We start from the raw sequence: 12827 nt of genomic DNA, 5'->3' as shown, positions 1-12827 counted from the left end.
AGGTTTGTGGAGCCCTTGCTCCGCAAACCTGGTTTTGGGGCAGGGGTTCTTGAGCAAGTTACCCGCTCCAGAACCACTGGGCTCGCAGCCGAGCCTGGTAGTTCTGACGATCGGGAAAAATCAGGCTAGGTTTCCCTAGCCTGATTTTTCCCAATCGTGGGAATAGGCCCATAGTTTTGCCATAGTATATACTCCAGACCTTGTTTAAACTAAGAGGCAAGACTGCTTGCAGATGCTGATCTTCTTCATATATCAAAACCAGGTAGTTTTGTGCACTGTGCATGCAAACCCGCTGCGTTGGATTTACAAAAACAGAACTACCATTGCAGGCAAACTGTAATATGACTTTTAATGGTCATGCATAAATTATTTTATTTTTCCAAAGAGCACAGAATAGACTTAGTTAATATTACAATTTATGTTGGAAAAACAGACTTCGTTAATATTCAATTTATGTTTGAAAATGTAAATTGAGAGTCCTTTTTTTTACCTCACCTGTTCTCTGTCTCAAACTAATATATATGGATATAGCATCTTCTCTTTCCAGGCATCCGTGACAAAGACATAAATTTAAAATTTGCTTCTTCTCATTTCTCAGCTGATTGTTTTTCATTAGCAGCCACTCTCTCATGCTGCCATTCTTAGTAGTAGAAAGTGAAATTCTACCATCGTAAACATTGATATGGTGTTTCATTGGTAGCAAATGTGTTTAAATCATAAGGCTGGAATTTATAATACAGCATGCCTGAACTGTCTTTTGTTCTCCTACTACTTTCAGTAGGATTGCTCATTTCATTTTTGGTATCCATGGGAAATCTGGACCAAAATATGTGGTGTGCTATTAATCACACGGTCACACTGTTTGTGGCTGTGAACATCTCTGGAGTTTTCTGACTGTCTCTTGTTAATTGCTACATTTTAAAATTGGGCTGTTTATTTAAGTCATTTACCAATGGATACGGTAAAAGCTATTCTCTCTCTCTGAACCTCTTCCTTTTTCTTTTTGAACTGATACTATTGATGACTTCTGTGTTTTGGAAGAAAAGACCTGTAACCTTTCTTTCACAGAGAAAGTGAACAATAAATCTTAGCCCCTTATTTATGATTCAGGCAAGGGAAATTAAAAGTGGAGCTGGAGGTAGGCTAGGGATGGTGTCTGCAATTATAGCAAGCACATTCTGAGACAAAGCAGTTAAGCAAGGTAGAAACAATTTTCATAACAATCAGACCAAAACACTCTAGTAAAGAAGTGAAAAACCCAACCATTTGCATTAGTCTTTGCAAAATAAGGTATGAATCATATCTAGACCAATGGAGGAGAAGTGAGTGTGATTAATGAACCAAATCAAACTTTTAGTGCATGCTATAAAATTGTTATTCCAAGCTGAAAACAATATGATTAGCAAAATGTTGTGAGTTCTGCCTTTTAAAAACATAGCCTGTGATCCGTAGAGCTCTGGGATTTGTCCATTTAGCGGCATTCACTTCTCCTGGCAAAATAGCTTTTAACAGCAAAGCAGACATCACTATTTGCTTTTGCTTTTCAGTGCCCAAAGATTCTGTCTTGCTGACATCTATTGATAAAGGTTGGAAAAAGCTCTTTTCCATCAACCTAGAAGAGGACCGGGTTTATATTGGGCAGCCCCATTCTAATGTTGGTGCTTCATGCACCAACACGGGCTAGTCAGTATACATGCAGGAACTGCAACAAAGCTACTTGCTGACTCCATAGTGACATTGCATGGTTCCTGCACCAATCATGTCATCACCTACAACTCCCATGGCAACTGAGTAGAAAAAGTACCAAATGTCACAAAGAGTATCACAACTGTGTGACTAGGGACACCTGACTTCCCCCCTCTGCTTTCTTTTCTGGACCATTGCAAGTGAGGTTTGCAGTGAGAGGCATGGCATCCTTTCACCATTAAGTTCACTGTAGGCATATGTTGGCTCCTTGGGGTCTGAGTGAGGACATGCTTTCCTAACTATCCTCAGTGACATGGAAAATGGGGTGGAGTAAGAGAAAGGTATTTTCCAGGCAAAGAGTTGTGCACAGAAGGAGGAAAGCATGAAAATCCAACTGTATCTCTCAGAAAATTCTCCTTCAGAACAGCAGTGGCTGGTGAGGTGGTGTGCCCCTGAGGAGGAGCCCCTCATACTGTGCCCCTCCCCTTAGATATTTCTCCATGGTTCAGCTCCATGACGGAGCTGGTCTCAGAATTGGTATTAGAATCACCCAGACTTTTAGTGCTGGGGGACTTCAATATCTATTGTGAGGCTGATTTGTCTGGTGCGGCTCAGCAGTTCATAGTGCCCATGACAACTATGGCCCTATCCCAACTAGTTTCAGAAGCAACTCATGTTGCCAGCCACACTCTCGATTTGATCTTTTGTTCAGATCAGGGGGGTATTTTGTGAGTAAGGGATCCTGTGGCTACCCTACCTAGTTAAGGTTGGCTTCACAGCCAGAACCCAGCCCTGCAGGGATGAAGGACCTATTAAGATGGTCCACCCAAGACGTCTGCTGGACCCAGTAGGATTCCAAAAAGCCTTGGAGGGTTTTAGTGTTGGTCCTGCCAGTAACTTTGTTGATGCCCTGGTGGGAACCTTGAATAGGGAACTCACTAGGGCAAGAGATAGGATGGTTCCAAATTGTCCCTTCCGAGCTGCTTTGAAAGTGGCCCCTTGGTATACAGAAGAGTTGTGGGGTCTGAAGCAGCAAGGCAGGTGACTGGAGAGCAAGTGGAGGAGAACTCGGCTTGAAATTGACAGGGCGCAGCATAGAGCCCATTTGAAGGTTATGTGGAAATGGTGCATGCAGCAATACAATAAAATCTGGTCTGCATGCATCGCTTCTGCAGTGTTGTGTTCAGCAGAGCTGCCCTGGGGTGTGAAGAGTTTGATTCAGGCTTCTTCCATTTCAAACCAGTCCTGGGAGACTTTGTTCTGCTGCAGAGCTTTTAATGCATTCTTTGCAGACAAAAGCTCTTTTATTCAGACCGACTTGGATTCCACTGTTTTTGTAGAGTCTATTAAGGTGGTGTCCAGCAATCCTTCTTGCAATATTAGACTAGATCCGTTTCAATCTGTGACAAGCTGACAATCTGTGGACAAGCTGCTTGGGACAGTGTGGCCTACCACTTGTTCTCTGGATTCCTGCCCAACTTGGTTGCTTCTAACTAGCAGGGAGATTGTTGGAAATGGCCTAGTTAATATATCATTAACTCGTCACTGAGGAAGGGTAGGATGCCTCCTTGCTTGAAGGAGGCAATGATTACACCACTTCTTAAGAAGCCTTCCCTAAATCCCTCAGTGATAGATAGTTATAGGCTATATAGGAACCAATCTCCTATGGTTGGGCAAGGTGATTGAGAGAGTGGTGACTAACCAGCTCCAGGCAGTTTTGGAGGAAAGCGATTATCTAGACCCATTTCAAACTGGCTTTAGAGCAGGCTATGCGGTTGAGTCTTCCTTGGTCTGCCTGATGGATGACCTTTACCAGAGAGTGACAGAAGGAGTGTGACTGTTGGTTCTTTTGGATTTCTCAGCAGCGTTTGATATCATCAACCATGGTATCCTTGTGGATGGCCTGGGAGAGTTGGGGATAGGAGGCACTTCTTTGCAGTGGTTCCACTCCTATCTCTCAGGTAGATTCCAGACGGTGGAGCTTGGTGACGGTTGCTCTTCAAAATGGGAGCTATTATATGGAGAGGCTATTCACACGGATTGCAAAAATTGGGCTAAGGGAGCCTAGCCCAATTTTTGCAGTCCGTGTGAACCACTGAGCTCGGCTGCAAGCCCTGTGGTTTCTGAGCGGGTAACCTGCCCCTTAAACCGGGTTTGCGGAGTGAGTGCTCTGCAAACCCGGGTATTTTTGGATTGTGAGTAGCTGCGGCTGATGACACCCAAATCTACTTCTCCTTATTATCATCATCATCCATCATCATCATAATCATCATCAGGAAATGGTATTCACACCCTAAATGCCTGCCTACAGGCAGTAATGGGCTGGATGAGGGATAACAAATTAAAGATGAATCCAAGCAAGATGGGGGTGCTTGCGAGTGCTCACAGCTTGCGAGTGCTCTTGGATCCAGGCATCACCCTAGTATCTCAGGTGGAGTACTTTCCATCAACCAGCTGATTCAATTGCTGTGTCCATTCCTTGAAGAGCACAATCTCAAAACAGTGGTGCATCAGCTGGTAACCTCCAGGCTTGACTATTGCAATGCACTCTAAGTGGGGCTCCCTTTGAATGTTGTTCAGAAACTTCAGTTAGTTCAAAATGTGGCAGCCAGACTGGTCTCTGGGGCAACTCAGAGAGACCATATTATACCTGTTTTGAAACAGTTGCACTCGCTGCTGACTTGTTTCCGGGCAAAATACAAAGTGCTGCTTTTCGCCGTTAAAGCCCTGAATGGCTTGGGTCCGGGCTACCTTAGAGAGCTCCTTCTTTGGTATGATCCCCATTACTCATTGAGGTCATCTGGAGAGGTCCATCTCCAGCTACCACCAGTATGTCTTATGGCGACTCAGAACCGGGCCTTCTCTGTAGCTGCTCCTGGCCTATGGAATGCACTCCCAGCAGATATCTGCAGTTTAGGCTTGCTATTGGCCTTTAAGAGAGCCCTAAAAACTTACTTGTTTAGCCTTGCCTTCCAAGGTTTTTAAATTGTTTTTAAGTATTTTAATTGGTTTGAAATGATTTTGAATTGTTTTAAAATCATTTTGAATTGTTTTAAGTAGTGTTTTTTAAAATGGTGTTTGTCCTTATGTCTTTTTAAAATTGTTGTGCACCACCCAGAGCCTTTGGATGGGGTGGTCTATAAATGTAATAAATAAATAAATATATGGGTAGTCATTTGCTATCACACCACCACCTCACTAGCCACCACTGCTTGAGGTTGTTCAGGGTCACTGTGGGTCTTGGAATAGTTTCATGGCCTGAAGAGAAAACCATCCAGGGCTAGGATTAGGCAATACATTACTGACATTACTTTCCCCCAACAGAATACTGCATTAGAAGGCTTAAGCATTATACTTGGCAGCATATATATCTGTAATATAAAGCTGCTTGGGCCTCACTGACTGACTGACTCACTGACATGAAACTCGCAGACCAAACCACAAAAGATAGAAAAATGCTGTTTTCCCAGGTAGACTACCAAAAGAAATGGAAAACACCAGAAAAAAATGGAGGGAAACTCCCCCATTGAAAAACCATGGGTTAGGATTAGCATGATCGATTAAGTGCTGGCAAGTCGGTGTCGACTCTCAGCGACCACATGGATAGATTCTCTCCAGGATGATCTGTCTTCAACTTGGCCTTTAAGGTTTCTCAGTGGTACATTTATTGCTGTTGTGATCAAATCCGTTACTTGATTAGCATAGGTTTTAGCATAAGCATGAGGATTAGTGTTGGCATTGGGTTTAGGAGTAGGATGAGGGTTAGTGTTAGCGTGATGGTGGGTGTTAGCATTGGGATTTGGAGGTGTGGGGTTGGGGTAAGATTAGTTTGAGGGTTAGGGTTTGGGGTTAGGGTTTTTTTAGTTTTAAGCTCGGGGTTGGGAATCACAGTTATGGATAGGTTTTGGGCTAGGACTGGGGTTCTGGTGTTAAAGTTCAAACAAACGTTTGCAGTTTTTCCTAATATTTTTAAATACAGAAAGTCCAGACTTCATGGTATAGGACACATCCTTTCAGACTGCAAGCCATTTTACACACACACACACACACACACACACACACACACACACACACACACACACCCTCTCTTTCCATTTCTTATTACAGCTATCCTCATATTATGCGGGCATTGCGATTTCAACAAATTCTGTTGTTGGTTTTCTCCCTAGCCTGCAACCCTCCACTGGAAATCAATTTGGCATTCACCATTTTCACTGGCTCTCTCGCATAGGCTTTTTCCAAAACTGACAAGATTCATTATTGTAGACAGAAAACAAAGACTGGGTAGGAAGGAAAGAAAGAAAAATATGGCTTTTTGTCTGAATGAGAGGCTCTTTCTTTTGAACTGAGGATTTTGTACTCTGCTTAACTGACTTAAGGTAAGTAAATGCAGACAATTTCCTTCTGCCCTTGGACCACAGTTGTTTGACCTAATAAGCCCTTGAGTTTTTCTGCTTCAGTCCTGAACCTGTCAGATGGAGAAAATAGGTCTAGATGCTGGATTAAATATAACTTATTACTCACAAAGCTCACCTTATAAACCTGAATAGCAGAGCCCTGACTCCCCTTACATTCATAGCTTTCTGCACTGCCAGTATGGGCAGCTGGGGGTAGGAGTTGGGGGGCTTTCAAACTGTTGCCCCCTTTCATTATTTTATTATTAATTTACATCCTTAAAGAAACTAGGATGACATATGTAGTGCTCCTCCTTTATTCACACAACAATCCTGTGATGAAAATTACACAAAGAGTGAGTGATTGGATCAAGCTCTAGGGATGTGCACGGAACCAGTTCCATGCACTACCGGGAGGGTGGGTTTTTTTTTCTTTAAGGGGCAGGGGAGGTGCTGCCTACCTGCCAGCCCCGCCGCTCCCCCCACCCACTGGCACTCTCATAAAAAGTGGAACTGAAGCATCCCTCCCTGTGCCCTGGTCGGCATCGCCACGGAAGTGGCTGTGTATGTGCACCAGCCACTTCCGTGGCAACGTTGACGGGGGTGCAGGGAGGGATGCTGCAGTCTCACATGCCCACTTTTTATGAGGACGCCAGTGGGGGAAAGTGGCAGGGGTGCTGGCAGGTAGGCAGCACCTCCACTGCCCCATAAAGAACCCCCCCCCCCACTCTCTGAACCATCTTGAATGCCAGTCCAGTTAGGAACCAGTTTGGCACTCCTAGAATGGAGCGCCACATCCCTACCAAGCTCACTCAGTGGTCGAGTAGGGATTTGAACTGAAGTCGGATACACTGTCCACAGTGGTGGCAGGTAACCTATTTTCACAACAAATGTTGCAATAAATGGCCAATGGAAAAATGAGTCAGTGTGGCACAAAGATACCAGAAGGCTTTTCAAATGCTGTTTCCAGAATAACTGAAATCAAGTACTAGATCCCTGATGATAAAGGCTTTCTCCCTCTGTTCCAAATGTTCAAAGTCTGTGTGGGTATCAGTTTACTAACTTTGACAGATTTTTCTTAGAAAGCCATCAGAATGGTCTTAATTATGAAACCAGTTTTTATGAAACCATAAGCAAGTGTTCACACTCTATGGACAGAACCATTGGATTAACCATCCAATTGAAGCAGCCTCATCATAGGCTTTATGTACAACTAATCCTCCTTCTTCCAAGCTTGTCTGTTGTGTATTAGCACTTAACCTGGATCTTCTTAACCGCCTCAAACAAAAGCGTTTATCAGCTTCTCCCATTGCCTTGCTAGCAGAGTTAAAGGAATATTGATTGATTGATTAAGCCATCACTCTTAGCGACCACATAGAGAGATTCTCTCCAGGATGATCTGTCTTCGAAAGGAATATTCCTAAAAAGAAATAGAAGTTTAGGCATAATTGACATTTTGACTGCAGAGATGTTTGTAGTCTGTGACAATTTCAAGTTTTCTAGATTTACTTTACTCTATATAAATATTTATTTATTTATCATATATATGAGAATATTAATGAGAGAGGGGAGCCGTGCACATAATCCAAGATTACAATATAAAACATAACAAACAATTCACAGAACAAAAAAAATTTGCAGAGTTAAAAACATTTTAAAATCAGTTTTAATTAAAAGCCTGAGAAAACAAATGTTTATTAAAGGTCCTTTAAAAAGCAATCAGAGAGATGGCAAAGCACTTATTTTGACATGGAGTGTATTCCAAAGCCCTGGACCTGCCACAGAGAAGACCCGGCCCTGACTTGCAACCAGATTAGCCGGTGGCAACCCTAACTGCACCTCCCCAGATGATCTTAATAGGCAATAGGGTTCATGACAAAGGAGGCACTCTCTTAAGTACCCTGGGCCTAAGCCATTAAGGGCTTTATAGATAACTAGTTAATTTTGGCCCGTTGAACAACGGGCCCTAGTAACGACTCTCCTGTCCCCCCGCTGCCATTCCCCCTCCCTCCCTCATTAAGGGCCAAATCGGCCCAGCCACTTGCCTCCGCAGCTTCCGCCGCCGACCAACCGCCCGCCCACCCAGCTGCCGATACCTCCTTGCTCCCGGAACACGTCCTCCGCTTGATCTGCTGCTCGATTAACAGAAGGAGAGAGGTGCTCGCATGCAGAGCTCCACTCTCTTTAAAGTCTCTTCCCGAACTGGCGGTTTGGGCGGCAAGGACGCAAAGCGCCAGTTCGGGAAGAGACTTTAAAGAGAGTGGAGCTCTGCATGCGAGCACCTCTCTCCTTCTGTTAATCGAGCAGCGGATCAAGCGGAGGACGTGTTCCGGGAGCAAGGAGGTATCGGCAGCTGGGTGGGCGGGTGGTTGGTCGGTGGCGGAAGCTGCAGGGGGAAGTGGCTGGGCCGATTTGGCCCTTAATGGGGGGGGTGTCTGCTGGGAGGGAGGGTCGGCGGCGTCGGCTGCGGGTGCCTTTTAAAAAATATTTAAGTGGCCTCTGCTCCGCCCCCGGCCTCCGTCTCTTTTGGCCGAGGCAGCGGCTCCGCCGCTGCCTCGCCCAGTTTACCCCGGCGCCGGTTTTCCGGCTTCTTCGGGGCGGCTGCTTCTGGCCGCCCAAGATGGCTGGCGGGTACCGGCGAGCGTGTCTCCCTTGCCCTGTTCTGCGCCTGCGCTTTGCGCAGGCGCAGAACAGGGCAGGGAGGCACGGACACACGCTTGGTGTCCGTCCACGGACGGACACCAAGCGTTTTATTAGAGAGGATAATTAGCACTTTGTATTTCACTCGGAAACAAATCTGCAGCCAGTGCAATTCATGAAAAATTGGTGTTATATGGTCCCTTCGGGTTGTTCCGGAGACTTACTTGGCTAACTCATTCTGTACCAGTTGTAGTGTCTGGACTACATACAAAGGCAGCCCCACATAGAGTGCATTACAGTAGTCAAGCCTGGAGGTTACCAGCATATGTACTACTGTTTTAAGGTCATTTTCTTCCAGAAATGGGCATAGCTGACATATCAGCTGAAGCTGATTAAAGGTACTCCTGACCACTGCCCCAGCCTGAAAAATCAGAGAGAGTTTTGGATCAAGGAGTATCTCCCAAACTATGCACTTGTTCTTTTGTGGGGAGTATAACCCCATCCAGAACAGGCAGATCTAAACCATCTCTCGGGTCTTAACCCTGCCCCCTCCACCAGTGCCTCTGTTTTATTTGAATTCAATTTCAATTTGTTATCCCTCATGCAGCCCATTACTACCTCCAGGCAGGCATTTAGGGAGGTTATGCCATTTCCTGATGAAGGTGATAGGGAGAAATAGATTTTCAGTGTCATCAGCATATTGAGAACCTACCGATGATCCTGCACCCAACCTCTTGATGATCTCTCACAGCTGTTACATGTAGTTTTTAAAGAGCATTGGAGACAGTATGAAACCTTGTGGAACTCCATGCAGTAACTCTCGCTTTGCAGAGCAATAGTCTCCAAGTGACACCATCTGGGAATCTATCAGAGAGATAGGAACAGAACCACTGTATAACAGTGCCGCCTAATCTTACCTCTTTCAGGTGACCCAGAAGGTTACCATGATTGATGGTATTGAAAGCTGTTGAGAGTAGGGATGTGCACAAATTAATTTTTTAATTTGATTTGTGCCCCAAACCAATCACCCCTGATTTGTTATGTATCCAAATCTACCCCCTCCAAATCACCCCAAATTCGATTTGTATTTGCTTTTATTTGATTTGGATTTGGACCACTTAACAAGGTCCTAGGGGCACCAAATTTGAATGGTGGGTAGGTCCCCATGGGTGCCACCTACCGCCCAGATTTCAAGGCAGTGGGGCACTTGGTTGATATTTAATGGATTTTTTTTAGTATTTACTGATTTTGAACATTTCCGCCATAGGAAACAATGGGAATTTGAAGTTGCCATATCCTAACCCTAACATGGATCCCCAGCTTTCATGTTAAAACAAAAAACAAAAAAACTAAGCTCTAGCCCTTGTAGAAGTGGAGTTACAGTGCAAAATGTGCAGTCATTTTTCAAATGTTTGGATTCTTTGGTGTATAATAACTTTTTTTCATAATGAATCCCTAAGAGGATTCATTGCACACCTTCATTTCTTTTGTTTATTTTGACTGTCACTGGACAGTGCCAACTGTCAACTGCCATGTGCCAACTACACCCCCACACAGACACACACAGACACACTTCTGCAAGGCAGTGGAGTACTCATTTTAATTTTTAGGAATATTGAAATGTTTAGATTCTTTGGTAACTAATAACTTTTCCTCATAATAAATCCCTATGAGGATTCATATATGCTTTCGTTTCTTCTGTTAATTTTGGCTATCATTGGACCGTGCCAACTGTCAACTGCCATGTGTCAACTACACCCCACAACACACACACACACACACACACACACACACACACAGGGGTATTCCATTTATTTTAAAGATATTTTTGAAGTGTTTAGATTCTTTGGTGTCTTCATTACACACCTTCATTTCTTCGGTTCATTTGTCCATTGCTTTGCAGGTAGGGGTGGGGAATTAGTGGCATCCCATGTTCCAACTACCCCGCAACCCACAAGCCACTGGTACTCAGTTTATATTTTAAGAATTTTTGAGGTGTTTAGACTCTTTGGTGTATCATGAATCCTCATAGGGATTCATTATGAGGAAAGGTTATTAGACAACAAAGAGCCTAAACACCTGAAAAGAATCCTAGAACATAAACTGAGTAGTACCCCACTGCCTTGCAGGTGGGAGTGGGGTGTAGTTGGCACATGGCAGTTGACTGTTGGCATTGTCGAAAAAACAGTCAAAATGAATAGATAAAATGAAAGTGTGTAATGAATCCTCATAGGGATTCATTGAGGGAAAGTTATTATACACCAAAGAATCCACCACTTGAAAAATAGTGACCACACATTTTGCTCCATAACTCCACTTCTAAAAGGGCTAGAGCTTAGCTTTTTTTTTTAAAGAAAGCAAGCAAGCTGGGAATCTAGGGAAATTAATAGGAGGGATCCAGATCTCAAATCTATTTGAATCAGGAGCGATCCAATTTGTACCCGAATCTAGCCAATGGACCACAGGGGTGATTTGTTTTGTCTCCCAATCACCCAAATCAGCTAGATTCAAGTACAAATCAATTTGTACCTGAATCAATTTGTACATCCCTAGTTGAGAGATCCAAAAGGATCAGCAGAATCACACTCTCTCTGTCAATACCTAATTGGAGATCATCCATCAGGCCAACCAAGGCCTAGGAGGCCACCACCCTCTCAATCACCTTGCCCAATCATGGGAGATTAGAGATGGGCCTATATTTGCCTACTCTGAGGAGTCCAATGCAGATTTTTCCCAAGTGTGGTCTAAAGATAGCCTGCTTAAGACAGAGGCATCCTACGCATCCTCAGAGAAGCATTTATGATGTTTACCAGACCCTCTCTGATAATCTGATTGTTAGATAAAATAGGTCAAGTTGGGCAAGTGTCAAGAGAGGAAATGATAGGAAGCACAGTCAAAAATAGCTTGTCCACATCCTCAGGGGTCAGAAACTGAAGGTGATCCCATCTGATCACATAATAGGAGGTGCTGGATACCTTCATAACAGACTCTGCCCTAATTGTAGAATCCAGTTCGGCCCGAATACAAGAGATTTTGTCTGCAAAAAAAATCATTTGCCGATAGAGAGTTATCCTTTCATTAAAGATGTGCACCAACCTAAATCTCCAATACCTTATTTACTTTTATTTGTTTATTTTATTATTGTTATTATTATTTATTTATTTACACAGTCAGACAGGTGTTATTGACTGGTTTGTTTTATCCAGACATCGAGTCCTTCCCAAGGACCTAGGATGGCTGAATTTTATTGTCAATGTTGTTGCTGTTGTTATAGATATCGTCGCAGAATATAGGCTGTTCCCAGTGAAGCTGCTTTTTGTAATTGGATGATGATGATGATGATGATGATGATGATGATGATGATTTCTATACCACCCTTCCAAAAATAGATCAGGGCGGTTTACACAGAGAAATAAAAAATAAATAAGATGGCTCCTTGTCCCCAAAAGGGCTCACATTCTAAAATGAAACATAAGATAGACACCAGCAACAGTCACTGGAAGTACTGTGCTGGGGGTGGATAGGGCCAGTTACTCTCCCCCTGCTAAATAAAGGAAATCACCACATTAAAAGGTGCCTCTTTGCCCAGTTAGCAGGGGTTAAAATGATATTAGCAGGGGTTAAAATGATTTTAAATCATTTATGTCCTATCGTATAAAGCAATACAATAAATAACACACTTTATTATTCCACTTCAATCCCAATTTGGAAAGTATGCCCAATTGTTGTCTTTTCCATTTTTATACCTAATACTTATGACTTAACATGTTCAGTTTATATGCAGCTGTCATAGAAAGCTCTTGTATAACAGTCAACAATGTGTAGATGGATTTAGAAGGATTCTGTACTGATACAGAAATGTCATCAGCATATAAAGAAAGCTTTTTAACAGTGACTCTATCTCCATCTTCAAATTGACAATTGTTCCCAATAGTGTATTTGAAAAGTGGAGCTGCAGGAAACCAGTGGATGAAGCTCACAATAGAAAGCTTTCTAGCAAATGCAGTGTGTACCCTGAGGATATTAACAACCCTGTGTGTGATATACTTGATTTAACCATGGCCAAGTAACACAAAATCCTGGTAACTCTGAGCACGTTAGTTTTAT

At 43.4% G+C, this 12827-nt stretch overlaps 1 protein-coding gene across 9 annotated transcripts in view; it reads left to right on the top strand.

The window, feature by feature from the left end:
- SPAG16 (sperm associated antigen 16) overlaps positions 1-12827 on the top strand; it is a 754101-nt gene that overhangs the window by 630518 nt on the left and 110756 nt on the right. Inside the window, exon 16 of one of the 9 annotated variants that reach the window (XM_053283353.1) lies at positions 5856-5935. The exons of the other annotated variants lie outside the window; for them this stretch is intronic. Coding sequence (XP_053139328.1) covers positions 5856-5917 — 62 coding nt within the window. The 3' untranslated portion in view covers positions 5918-5935. Of the gene's footprint in view, positions 1-5855; positions 5936-12827 lie in introns of those variants that run through there. 9 annotated transcript variants of the gene reach the window in all.

This window comes from Hemicordylus capensis, chromosome 1, assembly GCF_027244095.1.
Source record: "Hemicordylus capensis ecotype Gifberg chromosome 1, rHemCap1.1.pri, whole genome shotgun sequence".
NCBI lineage: Eukaryota > Metazoa > Chordata > Lepidosauria > Squamata > Cordylidae > Hemicordylus > Hemicordylus capensis.
The sequence above is the reverse complement of the archived record's forward strand: the minus strand, read 5'-3'. Positions and strand labels throughout refer to the sequence as shown.